Raw genomic sequence first — 18,706 nt, 5'->3', positions numbered from 1 at the left:
GAGGTGAAGCTACATTTGGTTGGCTTCCCCACGATAAGGCTGTAAGAGCCATGTGTTGTCAATGGTAGTAAAGGCCTTCTTGCGGGAAGCCAATCATTTACCCTGTCTGTCCCCTGACATTTGCTGTGGGATTTATTCTGTCAAAGGAGTCCTGTCCTCATCAGCTTGAGTTTGCCAAATAGCCCGCTATTTTGTGATTCAGGGAATTAGCTCAAAGTTACAAATCGCATCTTCATCAGCTAGAAACTCGAGCTTGAGAAATTAGCTTGAGAAATTAGCTTGAGAAATTTGCTCAGTGTTCACGCAAAGTGCGACTCTTAGGGCTGGCGAAGACGGACCACAAATAGCGGGCTATTTGCAAACTAGCCCAAGACCCCGTTCTCACTCACTTTGAAAGTGGTCTTAGTTAGACCGCTCCAGAGGAACGGGTCTTGAGGAACGGTTTGCGAGGGTTCACACTCCGAGCAGTTTTTTATGGCTCAAACCGCTCAACGAGTCAAAGTGGTCTTGTTGCTATGGCAGCTCAGGTCAGCAGGTCAATTTTTTCGCTCGCGGAATACAAACCGTATGTTCCGTACTACATGTTTCGCACGGAACGTCACTAGCTCACTTCCGGTCAAAGTACGCTTCCGTTCACATTGCACGTTAGAGCGGTCCAAACCGCTCTTAATAAGACCCGTTCCTCAAGACCACCTCCCGAGGTGGTCTTCTGGAGCGGTCCAGAAGTCCACTTCCTGGACTACTTTGACCGTTCTCACTCACCTAAGAACTGCTCCTGAGGAACGGGTCTTAGTTAGACCGCTCCAACGAAGTGAATGAGAACGGGGTCCAAGATATCTTGGGAAGATTTCCTGAACGAATAGCCTGCTATTTGCTACTTCACCTGCCAAATAGCCTGCTATTTTGGGATGGGGCTAATTTCAAGAATCTGTAATAGCAAGCTATTTGGCAAACTCGAGCTGATGAAGCAGGCTTATAGAGATAGGAGTAGGGCTTGTGTTGGGATTGGGTTGTAGGTAAGGTTTAAGGATGAGGTAAAGTTTCAGATCCATTGTTCGAGTTACAAATTGTACTCATGTCAGAGATGGAACAAGGAACAGTTGTTTGCCCGAGCATACATGTATGTCAAACGGTCGACAGTGGTCCGGTAACATCCCAGCCAGGCCCCTTGCTAACTCTCTCTCGTTAAAAGACTTGCAATGCTAGCTCACCCAGGTTTTATTTGACAGTTTGTGTAAGCAGTGTTCACCCTGATTAGAGAGGTTGACATTTCGTGAGGTGCTTTAGGGTCTCAGAGGCGCACATAAGCTGCAATGATTGCTTGTTTTTCTTCTCTTCCGTAGCAGAATATCAGTTATACCCGCATTGTACAACATGTATATCTAGGTGTACATTGTGGTCATGTTGCTCCAAATAACATCATGTTTTTTAAAATACATACTAGTTTATTTCAAGGAGATTTAGATATTTCTATTTCATCTTTAGACATAATCCTGAACTGAGATAGACACTAAAAGTGGTAAAAGGGGTGTGCAGTTGGGATTGCATTCAGCATCATCATGTATTTTGGTTGTAGAAAACCACCAATATCACAATTATCATTATCACTCTTCATGTAGGCACAAATAAATATGTATACTGCAAACACGTTCATACACTTGCAGACGAGAGTAGAATCTATAAATTATCTTTGAATGTGACCAACCACCTCTGTATCATCGTTATCCATCCAGGGCCTCCATTCCATTTCAGACAATGATTTACTAGCTGGTGATTTACAGACTCCATAAATTTTCGGGCATAAAATTCTACCCGGCTCCCTTCTACTTCACAGTTGCACACCCAGTCATAGCCAGCATTGCTATTAGCAGATGGTGCTATCCATTATATGCTTTGCAATGAAATGGGTGAATTGTTTACTTTACATCAAATCCAACTAGTATTTCTCATCTAAACTAAATCAAAAACAGTCCATTTGGTAAGCCTGGCAAATAACTACTCAGATCAGAATACACCGTGACAAAGTTGAAATTCTGCATAAAATGCACGAGCCTCTTTACTTGGAAACACTAACTCCCCAGAGCGATGTATTGAATACTGTACACTCTCAATGCTGCCTTTGTGCAATTACAGGATGTTTGTATCATTTTAGCTTTATGCCAAAACATATACAAAAGAAGTTTGTCTCAAGTGTAGGCCTATGTGATTAGGAAACTAGATTATATACTTTTGTACACCTCCTCGTTAAATAACTATTTGTGTTAGGTTTTAAAAGCCTATACCCACTATTTGTAAGCCTCTGCAACTCATGAAAGACTGCTTTTGATACCCAATAACCTCTTATTTTATTGATGCACTTGCTATTTCGGTACATGGGCCTTTAATTCTGAACATTTTTGCTGGTCCAAGCAAATTATTTTACCGAAGGATAATGAGGAGACTTTTGAAAATTAAAAACAAAAACATTTTTAATGGCCTGCAGTCCTTGCCACCATGCAAAAATAAAATTTTGGAATATTGAGTTCTTTAATGAAAGAAAACAAATTCATAACAACAATAATCATAAGATATGAGATTTGTTAGTCGCCAAATCCACTTAAAATCAAACGCTCAAGGCGTACTTTCTACAAAATGAAACAAAATCTGCAATCAATGTTCAAGACTGTAAAAGCCATACCGGTACATGCAACTGATATCTGCCTTATGATATTGGAAAAAACCCTGAATGATGAGCAAAAAAACAAACAAAACCCCAAAACAAAAAGTAAAACAGAAGAAGAGGAAAGGTACATGAAGTCTTGCTTTCCATAGGAAATTAAGCCAGTCATCCTGACTTATTAGGGACTTTTTGCACAACGACAACATGGATTGCTACGATCGCCGTCGTTTTAATGCACTGCCTTGAATGGACGTCACATGTATCAGTCCACGCAAATCTAAAAGTCCCTATTGTAAAATATAAGGTTAAAGGTGAAGACCAGTTATGGTCATGCGATTGCATTGTGAAAGAAACGTTGTGGAAACTATCAGAAAATGTTGATCATCTAGCATATAAGTATTGGTGTGTACTGCAAGGTTCTGGAATCATCAAAATGATAAGAAATTTTGCCCAGTCTTCTTAAAGTTACAAGCACTGTACACAGAAAGATGTATATGGGACTACATGCACACGTGCGCGACATGTGCGTTTATCTCTCACAGACCATGTAGATAAACTAATTCACCAAATATATCAATTAGTAGGCGGTTTCCCGGCAAAATTTTTATCATCATGTATTAGTCAAAACATACTCTTTCACATGGTTGGTAAATGGTAATAAGAGCTTCCATTTCATTTTTTGAAATTGGGGCGTTTCCAATACTGGTCTTAACCTTTAACTCAAATTCTCTAAAATATTGTATATATATATATATATATATCGGCCTATGAACAGCATATTTTAGTTGAGCTTTTCAGTAAATGTGATTTCTAGCACGTTTACATTAGTCTGTTTGTCTGAACATCAGTAATTCATCTATTGCATGATATACAGTTTGGAATTTCTATGAGCTTTTCTTGACATTTCTCTCAAAATAGAAATAAAGCTTGGAACAAATATCAAGTCACCTGTAACTACGTGTACATGTAGTGGGGTAATTTTAAAGGAATAAAATACCAACCCTTAAGGCTTTAAACTTCCTTTGCCTTACTTTTTGGACTGAGTTTTATAATACATATTTCAAATATTGTTGAATAGGGCTTTTCATTCTTCTGCATTCTGCAAGGCAGCTCTCCAAAGGGTCTAGATACCAGACTGCATTCAGAAGTTCAAAGAAAAGTTTGCTACAAGTTTTTACAGAGTTGCAGTTGGTAGCAAGCTTTGATAAACGCCCCAGAACTCATTGATTTTTATCAGGTTTACGTGTAGGAAGTAAGAGAGGAAACCAGGAAACCTTGAGAATAACATTCCACTATTTTCTTAGGGTCCAGTTCATGTTGGTCTTGCTCTTGTTTTGGAAAGACAGGATTTTTCGTTGTTGGTCCTTCCTCATTTGATTCCGAAGTGCCTCAACGTTAAAGGCACAATTTCTATTTTGAATAGTTGCACATATTATATGAACAAAGAAGTTTGCATTGTGCATGCATAATGTATTCAGTTTATATACAGTGCAGTATACATTTAAAAAAAAAAGTTGTTTTCATTTTATTTGACATATCTGGGACTATGAAGAATTTTGCCCTTTTGAGTTCCTTTGTTTATCATCTGTTTGAAATCATTCTTATAGATGAAATTATATTTGGTAAACATATTTCTTCACTCGGTATCTGTGTGGTCTAATAGAGTACCGAAGCTGTAACATCATAAAAATCTTCTTTTTTTTAAAATTTTCAATTTTTCTTCATTTTCCGAAAAAGCATCAAAAATAATGTCCAAATGTCGAAAACCAATTTAATTTGTTAAGTATTGGCTGAGATATGACCATCTGAATAAATATATGTCATATAGGAACTCAGTGTTATATGCTCTGGCTCCTAATGGTTAGATGTACAACGTTAATTACGGTACATTTCAGGCTTTTTTTTAGTACAAAGTAAATGATTTTATAAGATTTTCAGTTCTACTTGTGAATTCCAACTGGTAACCCTGTGAAATGGTGCCTTTAAATTCTAAGCTTCTATCATATTTCACGGTGATAAGTGCAACATACTGTACATTCTTCAGGTAACATAATCCATGCCATACGAAGCTGTATCAACTACACGTCTCTGCTTTGCCATTATGGACAGATTACCAGGAAAGCTGAACCATGCATGCTGGCAATGACCAATCTGGATTCTTCATTATTTTGTTTTTTCGTCCTTCTCTCTCTCTCAATCCAATAAAGACTGGTAGAAAATATGCCCTTGCAGTGCATATTTACATTACATCTGTACAAATGAATATGTCGTCTGTTTTCCCTTAGGGAAAAGATTTTTTTGCTTTATGAATTTCAGAATCAGCTGCAGCGGATATGAGTTCATTTGATTTTGCAGGGAAATTGATGAAACAAAATGACCCCCTATTTCTCTGGGAAATGTGTGGTATAATTTGATCTAATTTTTCTTTATATAGAACGGTGCTACTTCGAGAATAAACCTGTATTTCAATGCACAATGCTCAAATCTGCAGTAGTTTAAGGTTTAAGCAGTACTATATTAACATTTAAACCTAAATTTGGAAGGTTATGAAATTGCAGATCATCATATGGATGAATGTATTTATAAATATTATAGGCTGACAAGCCTGACATGATCAATTATTGCCTGTAAACTCTAGGCCAATTACTTATTAAAAGTCCTACGTGTTATAATTTGTGGGTCATAAAAACTTCACTTAATGCCTTTAAACAGGAAGCTAGACTCTGAAAATATATTTCAGTCTCAATATGACCCTGGTATGCATATCAAATGTACAGTGATACGTATACAATGTATTCTGTATTATAAATGTTGGCTTACAATGTTTCCTTGTATAATCATTTCGCCAGTAAGTAATAGCTACAATATTGCTACATCAATACTGGATAGTTTTCTCATTTTTCTGAAGGAAGGAATGATGGTATGATATTGTTGGTATCCTGCTTGGTCAAATGGTTGAATCAGTTATCTTGTTGGGGCTGTTCACATTACAATAAAATTGTGATTCTGCATTCTACAACTTTCAAAAGCAAATCCAAAAAGAGTTCTGAAATATTCATAACCTTACCAATTTTTGTAATTTTTTAAGTATGTGAAAAGTTGATTTGTCCCAATTTACATGTATGTTTATTGAGAATGTGACATATTAAAGCTTACATCTAAAACTATTTAACAAAGGCCCTAAATTCAACCAGTTCACCTCTCATTCTTGAGTTACGAAAAATACACCCACAAAAAAATATCAAATTTACAAGGGGATTTACAAAGGGTGTGAATAACGTAGTTGTTTGCTGTATGTGTATATTTGTCCAATGGGAATAAATGTGGAGCAATTATTCGAAATTCTCATACAATTACAAGTCCTGCCGATGCATATTGCCGGTAGATCTCTGGTACATGTTCTGATTTCACACCCAGCATGGCTTCTGGGTGAGCAAACATAACAAAAACGTGCTTGCATGTGATGACACACCATACTGTACCACACAAAAGGGGTCCACATCTAACAACATTTAATCCAGAAGCTGAAACGTCATGTAACCTGGTGCTCTCTGTGTATTTCCATTCACTTCTGTGCAAGTGTAATAATTCAGATTTCTAGTAAGGCTAGACATACTTTTTTAATTTGTTTGATTATTAATAAAGAAATGTATTGTTAAATTTGATTAAGTCGTATACATGATGTAGGCCTTTAGTTGACTAGATTCAGGGCCCAGGCGCGGATCCACGGGCCTAATTCTTCCGGCCCGGCTATGGCAAGCCCTTTTTGTAAAAACTAGATAAACTCAGATTTTTCTCAGATAAACTCTGTTTTTCTCAGATAAACTCTGTTTTTCTCAGATAAACTCAGTTTATCAACAGATAAACACAGTTTATCAGTTGATAAACACAGTTTATCAGTTGATAAACCCAGTTTATCAGTTAATAACTCAGTTTATCAGAAAAACTCAGTTCATCAGTTGATAAACTGAGTTTATCATTGATAAACACAGTTTTTCTGATAAACTGAGTTTATCTAGCTTTTACACAAAGGGGTTGCCATAGCCGGGCCGGAAGAATTAGGCCCGTGGATCCGCGCCTGTCAGGGCCTACAGTACATGTACATGTATAATGTAGTCTACAGAATGATGTTCTGATATATGAGTGCTTCTGATTTTATTACCTCAACAATGAAGGCCCCAAATTTGCAATGGAACTTAAAAATTTAAACCTTCTAAATCATTGTTCAAGATTATTCTCCTTTCTCAGTTTGTGAATTGCAGTCATAAGATTAGTGATTGGCTTGTGATGAGGCGATATCAGGCTAAGTTTAGGTTTAGGGTTAGGCAGTGTTTTTTTCTTCTTCTCCAGGATTGAAATTTGGATTGGTCAGTGTTTTTGTTTAATATGACCAGCATTAGCAATGTGGTAGCCTCTCTCGAGCTCTGACTGTATCTCGTCATACTCATTGAAGGGGTGGTTCCTAGCGTTGTTGCCTTGTTGGTCATGAATTGTTTGACATGGCCAGGTCTAAATAATGATATGACACACTAGTCTGCAAATGTTCATGAGCAATTCATGTACCCCTCAGCTACCAGAGCTTAAAGAGAAGGTTGAGTTCTGGGAAGAGGTGAAAATTAATTTGTGAGCATTATCATTGTTATTGTGCAAGTAGGGAAGAACATCAGATTAAAAATGTTCCCTGAAAAGTATGGCTCTTCAAATGCCTAATTATTCTAAATATGGCATGTAACAGCATAAAAGTCGGGACAGTTTTTTACGCCACATGTTCTTGTAGTCCCATATACTGTACATCTTTCTGTGTACAGTGCTTGTAACTTTACCAAGACTGGGCCAAATTTCTTATCATTTTGATGATTCCAGAACCTTGCAGTACACACCAATACTATAAGCTAAATGATGAACTTTTTCTGATCGATTCCACACTGTTTCTTTCACAATACAATCGCATGACCAGAACTTTATCTTTAATAATGTAAGCACAGACTACAGCCCATGTACTTGGCTGTCGTCATTCAATATCTACTTCTGATGTGAGCTTTAATAGTATCTCATCACATACTCATTGAATGAAGGGGTTGTCCCTGATCGTGATAGACATGAATACTTAAACATGGCTCAGTTTATATCATGATAATACGGAAACCATGTTGCAAGCGTTCAAGCGGTTATTCATGAATCCAGCTATAAAGGGCCAGTGTACAGTAAGTATAATGTATGAGTTATTGAACATCTGCATCTTAGCTTTGATTGTATTTCTTTACATCCTCATTGAAGGGGTCGTCCTTGACCGGGATAGTCATGAATACTTAAACATGGCTCAGCTTATATGGTAATACGGAAACCATGTTGCAAGCGCTCAAGTGGGTATTCATGAATCCAGCTACACTCAAACCCTAATCTTTAGGCCTGTCTTGATTAGTCTTGATTAGCTCGAGTTTGCCAAATAACCCGCTATTTTCAGACTTGGGGTATTATCCTGAAGCTCAAAATTGCGTCTTCACCAGAACGATGCGCTCATCACAACTAGCTGGCTATTTTGGAAACAAGACCAAGGGTTCTTTGGATATTTTCTCGGGCTGATGAGGACGCACATAAGCTGGATTATTTGTGATCGGGCTAGTTAAAATAGTGGGTTATCTTGCAACTTCGGTCTGATGAGGACAGGCCTATTATGTATAAACTCCACCTGTCTACAGTATGTGGTCACACAAATTGCCTCCCTTTCGAAGGAGAATTGTGTTGAAGAACCTGTCTAGAAAGGCCACCTGTCTACAGTGGACATTTTCATTTGGTGGCCTTCATGGACAGGTTTGAATGTAAAAGGGCTTGTGTATGTATACTTCATCATCTGCATCTTAGCTTGGATTGTATCTCGTTGCATCCTCATCGAAGGGGCTCGTCCCCGGTTGATTGGTTGCTTGGTTGATCATGAGGCCTGTCTTCACTATCTCGAGATTGCCAAATATCCAGCTATTTGAACTATTCCGATCGGAAACTATCCAGCTAATTTGCGTCTTCATCAGACCGAAGTAGCAATTAGAAGGATATTTGGTCGGGATTGTTATCCCAAGATATCTTGGGATAGTTTGCAAAATATCCCACTATTTGGCAAAATATCCAGCTATTTGTCCTGTGCGTCTTCATTAGACCGAAGATTTGCAATATTCGCTAACGCTGAGCAAAATATCTTGAGCTAATTTCTCAAGGTCGAGTTTCAAGTTTCGAGGTCGAATCTCAAGATAGTGAAGACGCGATTTGTTACTTCGGATTATTTCCCAAATAGCGGGCTATTTGGCAATCTCGAGATTTTTGGCAATCTCGAGATGATGACGACGCGCCTATGAAGACGCGCCTATGAAGACTAGAACATTACAGAGTCTACATCATGATAATAAGATAATGTGCTGCAAACGTATATTCATAGGCATTCATGAATCCAGCTACATATACAATGTTAGACCATTGTAAATGTACATTATAGTCTACAGCGCAAATCTTTGTTCAGCATCTGCATTACTACAAGTGGCAAAAGTATACCGGTATGTCTTTTATAAGGCATCCGGTTTCTCTCCAGGTGGGCAGATTTTTGCTGGGTTTTACTTTCAAATCTCTACAGCTAATGCCAAGTGAACATGGGTTTAATTACAAAAACTATTGAGAGTACAAAAAATTTAGCAGAAATGAACCAAGATATATTATAAACATGGAAGAAAATGGAAATTTCACTTGAATTTTTTTGTACATTTGATTTGATGTTGGCTTGTACATGCCCAGTGAACATTCTTCTTCTTTTATAAGTGCCATGTCCTGAGACGTTGGCGACCATGGAATGCCACAACTCTCTGTCCCATATTTCTATGAAGTAATTCATTCTCCCACCGAGATCAATTCCACTTTCAGAAATCCCCCCTTTAAAGGGATCCGGTAACTTTGTCTCAGATTCTGAAATAAAATTCTGGATTTAGCTCATGATGCAATGATAATTATAAACCTTTAGGTCAGTCAGGAACCCCATGACTTTTACAAGCCGATCGCCTGTCTGATTATCAAGATATTTATGATTGGATTTACAAATTTTGAAAACCGTTCGCCTGACGGTTTTCATAACACTACAGTCTATTGGGGAAAACGAGTATGGTAAAACCGGTCACTCAAAGATTTTTACTTTTTTGAGGCACTTCTTGATCATTTTGAAGCGCAATTTTTTTAGGGCTTCAATATTACACCATATCACAGACACTGATAACACGTAGAGCCATGTATCTCAGATTTAACAATGTTAAACGATCCCTTTAAGCTACTCATCTACAGAATCCTCCTTCTGCCCCTACTCCTCCGCCCCTTGATGGATTCTTCCAGTCAGTGCAAGATATTCCAAATGATTTTTCCAGTGAACATCCAAATGTATTGCCATATGGCTTTCTTCCCCTCTTTTTCCATGTCTCATGCCTATTACATTCATTCATACCTAGTCATTGAATTGTAATGTGATGGCCTTCATCATAGAGGTTGTCTACGGTTGGTTGGGTAGTGAGTGAGTGAGTGGGTCATGAATACTTGAAGATGGCCGAGTCCGGCTACATAGAACGTTCTACCTCTGTCAAGGTGTCTTCCCACTTGCTGATCTGAGCGGTCACGAAAACAACTTCCTGTGTGCTCAGAAAGATTGGTGTGGTTTTCATGATAGTCCTTGAATTATTTTGGATGTAATATATTCAAACCCTCCTCAATGGACTCGAGACTATTAGAAGACTTCAATATCCCAAAGCGCTGCCGCCACGTCCCCTTTGGTTCCTTTCACGTTGGATTGCATTCTTTAAAAGTAGTTAGCATTGATCATCTGCATTCTGTTGAGAACCAGAAAGTCATTACTGATTTCACTGCATCATCCTTGCTTCTCATCCGATGTTTCATCAAACCACCAATGCCAATTTGTCCGATATATCCTGACCTTGCAGCAAATGCATACCGTAATGTGATGCTTGGGGTAAATTCGTGAGTTTGTGTTTTGCATTAGTGCATGCCCAGAAAAGGCAGAAATATCCTGTAGTTTGTATTCCTTTTAACGAGATACCCGTTATTATCTGCTCTGTCTGACCCCTCCCTTCCCACCCCCTCGCGGCAAATTAATAATCCAGATGGGTATTTTTTCTCTTTCTCTGAGAAGGTGTGAAAGCACCTTGTGATGTGAGTATGGTAATGAGGTAACATGATTCCCCGCTGCAAACATTCATGCATGGAGGTGGAGAAGAGAGTGGCTATTGCCAGCGACGGGGCTCTCCACCAAGCAGATGATAGGAAATAGGATATATGGAAATCAGTTTCAAATGATGAAAAACAATAATGATTTATTAGAAATAAAATACCCACCAAAGTGCACTTAAGGAATTTGATGGAGTATTAGGTTTTAGCAAAAGTATGTGGTAACAGTCAGAAGTGGGCTGGTGTTTTGAAAATTTGGTGAGAATCGGTGGAGGGGGGGGGGGGGGACGACCAAGCACGTTGTATTTGAGCAATTCACCAACAATGGCTCAAACGATTTTGAACAATAGGTCTGTAGAATTCACAGCGATGTACGTCATTCTAAAATGTTTGGGGAAAAAGAAAAAAAAAAGAATAAAAAAAAAGAGACGGGAAGTATTTCTTTCAAGCAGAAGTACAGGAGAATTTTATTGCTGAAGTAATCCCCCTGCAGGGAAGTTTTGAGTTGCTTACATTAGATCAAGGCAGGAAATAAGGCTTTACAAGGAAATGATAAAAATGTTGGGTGGTTGTGAATTACAAGTATATTTGGATGTTGGAAGAAAGATAACCTACATTATATACTTAGTTATTTTGTGCCAGTGTAAGTCTGGAAGACCATTGTGACCAACTGGCTAAAAAGCTTTATCAGTGTACATGTATGTAATGAGAATATTTATAGAAGTCAACTCGCAATGTAATCTAAACTATCACTGCAAGGATGATAGAAGAATTCTTCTTGTTGCTTCATTCTCACTGAGTAGGTTATAAAATACATTTTTTTCAATGATACCTATACAACATTGGAATGAAGCAAATCTAAAATGTAATTTTGTAAGGCCATCTAGGTCTGCAATGAAACTAAAAATACAACAGAACTGTGCACAAAGACATATCTTTCCATCCCCCCCCCCATTTCTTTGTCCTTTTCTCTTCAATAAAATGCAATGTACAACATTAAAACGTGTTAAGGACACACCTGAAAATTGAGTGCCTTCACATCAAATTTTCCCTCCATACCCTGGCCATTAGCATAAATTGTATTATTGACAGCGGACATGTACAGCTTGCAGCAGTGACACATTGCGTTATTAAATAAAAGTAAGGAAGAAGGATTCAAAGATGATTGCAAATTCATTGTCGGCATGGAAGAAAAGGTGATGCCTCATGTTGGAGAAGTCATTATCAATGAAGCAGTAGCGTCGTGTCTGACCCCGTTCTCAACCGAAATATGAGCGCTTTCATTTATCCCTTCCCGCATGCTTGTGCATCACCGATACCCAATCACATTCCCAAACCGACCATTCACTGACTGATAACCGACATAATCTGGGCCTTTCCAGGTTGTGTCATGTTTTCTTTGGTGTATAAGCCACTTCGGAGAAAGCACTTTTTTAATAAATGACCCCCAAATATCCACAGACCTTTTGCACGTGGAGACGTCCCACTTTGTGCATTTCAGAATAATCACTGCCAAAGTGATGGAGGTGCTTCCTGAATATCTTTTTTTAACCCTCTTGAAGAGAATACTTCCACCTGTGTATATACATCAAAGAAAGTTTTGTACCAATGACTGCAGATAGTATCTCTGAAGGGGCTAATCATCGGTCTGGTTTCTGTCCCGTCGGTGTAACCAGGGTATAGGTTTATAAGCGGCCATGGAGAATGAATATATTCTACGCTCATATTCTGCAAGATAATTCTTTGTATAGTTGTTTTTGACACAATATCATAATGGAAGCAAACTCATAAGACATAATGCGAGCAAGCATAGTTCATTTTGAGGAAGAAAAGCTTTTCTGAGTTGAAAAACAGGATCACAATCATATTCTTAGTGAGGATATATCACTAATGGGATGCAAAGGGTTAAGTGCAATCTGCGTTAAAGGGGAACACTCTTGTTTGCTTTCACACTTGAACATGTAACATATCTGAAGCAAGAGGGATTTCGTCCTCACCGAGATGGGAGATGTGGGGGCTAGGTGTCCCTTTTTCCACACATCTGTTTACACAATAGGTATGTTTTCATCAGCTCGAGATTGCCAAATAGCCCGCTATTTCTGATTTGGGAAATAAGCCCAAAGTTAGAAATTGCGCCTTCATCAGCTCAAAACTCGAGCTCAAGAAATGTGAAGACGCACCGGACAAATAGTGGGATATTTTGCAAACTAGCCCAAGATATCTTCGGATGATTTCCCGAGCAAATAACCCACTATTTGCGCTTTCACCTGCCAAATAGCCCGCTACAGATTCATGAGCGGGCTAATATCCAGGATCAGAAATAGTGGGCTATTTGGCAATCTCGAGCTGATGTGGACAGGCCTAATATGAGTAAGAGAGAACTCCTAGAGGTGTACTGCCCTATTAGAATTCACCCTGAAGCTGGTATCATGGAAAGAGCTTCTACCGCACTTGCTCCTGGACGATCGCTCTGTGATAATTTCCTCTGACCAAATGACAAACCCTTACCCCTCAACCTAGCCTGAAACCCAAGTGTAACCCAAACCTGAACCCTATACTGACGGAGTAAAGTCCTCAGCAATTGCCACTGGAGAAGATGTTGGAGTACCCAGGAAGATGCGTGGTACATTCAAATCTGTCTACAGCAACCGCCCAAGATAAACACAAAAGTGGTCTTTGTAGACAGGTTCCTTTAGTACATGTTTCAATGAGAAACCATTTTCAAGGGAACAAAAAATGTGGTCCTTGTAGACAAGTGGTCACTAAAGCAGGTTTGACTGTACTAATCTTCACAGTTCACACTACTGTACCAAATACGATTTTATTATGTGTTATCTGGCTATCAAGAAAGCTCTTATCTCGTGAGTGTGAATTTGGCCTCGCTCTTTTAACTTTTCCCATTCGGCTGAGACTCCAGGGATGTCATTCACAGGGGAAAGCGAAGAAGAATTAATTGGTTTCATGGACCGTTCCTTGCCTTTCTACCAGGCACAAGCCATTTTCCATCGAGCATCATCATCACTGCAAAGATGCTGAAAACAAGACTAGTCAAAATTATCCAACAATAATGATGAGTTGTTGGCTGGAGGGAATAAGCTCATTTGACACTAATTGCCACCCTTTTCTATGAACTGTGCTTCGTTATCAAGAAAAAGCAGTAATAATAAATAACATGATTTTTTAAAATTTCTCCCGCAAGCCAAGCTATCATGAAATGGATTTTCCAGGTGAATCACACATTGTTTAATGAGTAATATTAATTTTGTAGGAGGGATGAGCTCAGGGTTTTCATCTTATGCTGAGTCAGCATGGGACATTACTTGAGTGTTCCAATAAATAATGGCTTTTTGCATCATTCTGCTCAACCACTGTGACCATACCATATCCACCTTCATATCAGCTAATACAAATTTACCTTATTTATTTACAAGTAGCAGGTCTTTTGGATGAGTAATTGAGTATAGTTGTATTTGTTCAAATAACAAAACTTTGAATCGTTGTTCAAGGATGATATTTTCTCATGATATTGTGGCAGAGTTATTGATGTGGAAAATAGATTTGTTACCGGTATTTGTTTTTTAGTAGATCAGAGGTGAATTATTTAACAAAAGATATTGTATAGGGGATTTTTTTTTTAAATCTTGGGAGTTTACTAGTAAATTGGCTCCTTTGTAGGCTAAACCACAACTCTTCATAGTTTGTGGGATTTAGAGATAAATTAAGGGGTGTTTTATTTTATAAATGAATTTATCTTTACAAAGAAAATGGGTTGACATAGTGGCAGCATGATCTGATAAGCATGTCATTTTTTACTCAAAGAAATGCATTTATTTACAGACAAAATGTCCTTTTTGTAATAAAGAAAAAAAAAAATTCTTTAAGATTTTTCAGACAAGGTGAATCAGAATACAAATTAAAAAAACTATGAGTATTTGATACACAAAGTACTTATTTTCATTCTGTGTTATGTAAAGAACGATGAGAGAGTCATCATATATTACCAGTTTGATGACAATATATGAACATTCTTGTTTAGTGATTCCATCTATCATTAATGTTCATTGCAGATGAACCAGGAAATGCAACACATCTATTTTAATACTATCATTAATAACTTTATTGTGCAATGCAAAGAGCTAAAGACAATGTTTTTGATTACTCATTAAGAATATGTATATAATGTATCACTCTTATACTTGTAAAAAAAAATAATAGGAAATGAGGAACACTTGTGAAACACGGGCATAGCCAAAGGGGGAGGGGGGCCTGGGGGCACATATCCCCGCAAATTTCAAAAATTCAACCCCAAAAAGAAAAATTTAATAATTTAGTAACACTACATGCATTGAAATGTCAAGTTGTAAAACGTCAAAATGCATTTTTTAACTCAGTTGCTACGCTCCCTCGCAGAATACATAACGTAAACATATCTCTCACACACTTCTCCACAAAAATCTCTGGTACCCCCCAGTGAAAAAGTCTTTTCTACGCTACTGTCAAGAAATAACATTGTTCTTTTAAATGCAAAACTCTTTCAAAGACAAAATTCAAGTTCATTGAATCATCTTGATATCCCCCTCCAAGATCTAGAATTCATTCTTAAATCTTCTATTGACGCCCAAGATTAATTTCTCTGCTACATCCCAAGTGCTCTCCTATGATTTGATGATCGAGAGTGCAAACTTTCTCGGTAAACACGGGGCCAGTCATCGAGAGGGAGTCATCCATCAATAAACGCTTAGGCTGAAACCACTGTCTTCATTTCTAGATTTATGGAAATATGAAATAATAATGAGTAATTAGCAAATGAATTTCTTTCTTATTTCAATTAATCAGGAACTAGAGTTCAGTTTAGTTTTTGACTGAACAAGAAAAATAAAATCATTGTCCTTGAGTCATTGTCGTAACGTGAAGTATTCTACATATTTAAGACTCATCGCTCTAATACTGATCAAGTGTGCTTCCACGGACTTCGTGATCGAGAGTGCAAACTTTCCGTGTAAATATGGGCCAGTGATTGAGAAGGAGCGATACATCAAGAAGAGCTATCTGACAAATTTGCTTTCTTCTTCTTTCCTTTGTCCACAGAGTCGAGAGATGACGGTCGAGGTGCACAACGAGATTCTGAGAGTACTCAATGAGCTATTTGCTGTAAGTAATCAACTTTCATCTCATTATTACATCTTTAAAGGGAAACCGTGGCTAAGACTTACATCACTTCTTTAGACAGAGATTGGCTTGCAATCATATTCTGAACGATAAATATTGACACGTAAAAGTGTTATCTTTAAGCTTCTCATTCAAAGGTTTACTACTTTAATTAGAAATGCTATATCTGAATTTTGAAAAACATATTCAAGTGCTTCCCTTTTACAGGCTTAATCCAGAAATTCAACCCAGAGCAAACATAGACAGAACTCCTTCCTAGTGTTTATACATGTCAGTTGTAAGTGTTTACGTAGACTGCATATGAAGTCACATGCGTAATTCTGTTGAAATACTCTGGAGTCTGCAAAATCTTCTTTTGTGTGGAATTTATTTAATAAAACTACATTAAATCTAAATGATAAACATTCATTAAAAGTGAATGAGACAGATTAAAATCTACGTTTTTTATGTGGCTGGTATAAGGACGAAACATTTGTCAGTACACATCAATGGTTAATAATCTAGTAACCTTTGAAACCGCTTATTTTATGTACAATCAATGAGGTCTTTTGTATCTTGCTCTCTTCAATTTTGAGAATTTTGAGCATATAGTTCTCTATTGAAGGCGTCACTGGGTATGTACAGTGTGTTCTAGGGTACATCTGTATATGTGCTATCCTCCCAATATGTACTAGTGATAATCAGATTGAAAAAAAATAATCTCAATGCTTGAACACACATGATATTGTATTAATGCTTATTTCAAGCACTGTTTTTACAGGTTCATTAATTCATAGATTACAGGCGTGGTAAATTGAGGGTTTAAGTTTAGACTGATTCTTGCTAGACAAGGCAGAGGGTTAGTGTTGAAAATAGTTTTAGGTTCGGTTTAGGGTTAAGATAAGGGATATGTTCTGGTGTTGGGTCCAGGGTTTGAAAATAATGAATAATTTGGCTAGTGTCGGAAATTGATGTGAAGCAATTGTCGCAGGATCAAACGTCTTATATTAAAACAATTATCCATATCATGATTATCATCATTTTAATGCTTTAAATTGTATCTACCCATACAGGAAACCAAGTCTTACCATACAGCACATGCCACGTACAAGACGTCAGATGACAAGCTACAACAAATACAAAGTGACCTTGAGAAGGCCAGGAAAAAGGGCAGGAGAATCAAGGAACATGAAAGAAATTTCGACAAGGTAGAGATCAATTTCAAAAATTATATTCCTCTGTTATACCATAGCGTTATTTATATCATATCTAAATTTATTATGTGAGCATCTGCATTTGTCACTCGATTGCAGAGGAGAGGAAAAGCAGACCTGGGAAACATTAAATGGAAAAGAAACGTTGATAGGAAGTTGGTCTGATGAAAAGCTAGATTAATAATTAGATAAACAGCTTGCTGAATGTTTGGACATAGAGTGTGCTTACATAGGGACCTAACCCTTGTTTTTCTTATGCTAGCTATATATGTCCCTTAGGAAAATGTAGGTAGAAAAATGGGGTAAAAGTTGCCATTATTCCTCCCCTACAAGGGGAATTTTTTAAAATTTTATTTTCTTTTCCCAGCTTTTAGCCCATTATGATGTGGGATGATTTGAACATGTTCATCATACAGGTGTAACAGTTATAATGTTAAAATCGTATGGCACAAATCACCCTGGATTAAAGGTATTACAAAGTTTTGGGAAATTTTGAAAAATGGGTGGATAGTGATTCTTTACAATTTTAATATATTTGGATGCCCCTGTGGATGTATTAAAAACACCAGAAATTTTAGCCCCTAAAACACTTCTGCTTTCGAGAAAAATTGAATATAAAGATTTACCCGTGCTCCCGGTAAATTTTGATAAAATTTCAAATAGCTCCTACGGCCGTACAATGGTAGCTGCGACCATGAAAATCTCAGAGTATGTAGTTGTGATATATAATTTCCGAACGAGAATAGCTAATCAGTCAATTTTAGTCAATAACCATTGTTTTATAGCTTAAGCAATATCTTGACCTTGAGAGGGAGCTATTCAACATAAAGTGTTTATTATTTACAATTTCATAACTTTAGAGTCGATTTCGACCGCGACAACGATCACTGAATATTGTAGGATCGTATATGCTTCCAATATGTTCATTTGAACCAAATTCATGACCCCATACCAAAACTTTGTATTACCTTTAAAGTCTGAAATGATTATTTCAAATAGTACCTTTAAATCCAGATGGTGTATCAAACTTGTAACATGACAATGATTACCGTCTAGATAGGAAATACTTGCAGACATCTACATATTTTCTTTCTTATCTCCGACCCATTTGTCGCAGCAGAATTTGGACCAAATTCAATTCTTTTGTTTTTATTTTCATTCAAATCATTTTGATGGTTTGAAATCATGAATGACGAATTGGCTTTCAAAATTTGATGGATTGAACATACATGCTTTAATCTTTTGGTTAATTTTGTAACAACAAGTATCAGAGTAATTTGAAACCATGGTTACAAAGGCACTTAAAACATGGTTTTGTGGCTATTTGCCAAAGACGATCAGAAAGCTAGATGACATAAAAATGCACATGCACATCACATTACCATATTAGGTCTTTCCTCTGGACGTTGTTTTTTTTATTGGCATCTGGTATCGAAGCAGTATATCATTTTCAACAAGTGCTGGGAAAGAAGCAAATAAT

General features: G+C 37.4%; 1 protein-coding gene across 2 annotated transcripts in view; it reads left to right on the top strand.

The window, feature by feature from the left end:
* The window catches only part of LOC594484 (SLIT-ROBO Rho GTPase-activating protein 1), an 81,892-nt gene that overhangs the window by 31,758 nt on the left and 31,428 nt on the right, over positions 1-18,706 (top strand). For both annotated transcript variants that reach the window (XM_003724619.3, XM_011664051.2), the window contains exons 4-5: positions 15,953-16,015; positions 17,086-17,220. In XM_003724619.3, coding sequence (XP_003724667.2) covers positions 15,953-16,015; positions 17,086-17,220 — 198 coding nt within the window. The remainder of the gene's footprint in view (positions 1-15,952; positions 16,016-17,085; positions 17,221-18,706) is intronic.

The sequence above is a fragment of the Strongylocentrotus purpuratus genome, unplaced genomic scaffold, assembly GCF_000002235.5.
Source record: "Strongylocentrotus purpuratus isolate Spur 01 unplaced genomic scaffold, Spur_5.0 spur5_scaffold_6, whole genome shotgun sequence".
In the NCBI taxonomy this organism is placed as follows: Eukaryota; Metazoa; Echinodermata; class Echinoidea; order Camarodonta; family Strongylocentrotidae; genus Strongylocentrotus; species Strongylocentrotus purpuratus.
This window is presented reverse-complemented; position numbering and strand designations above follow the sequence as displayed.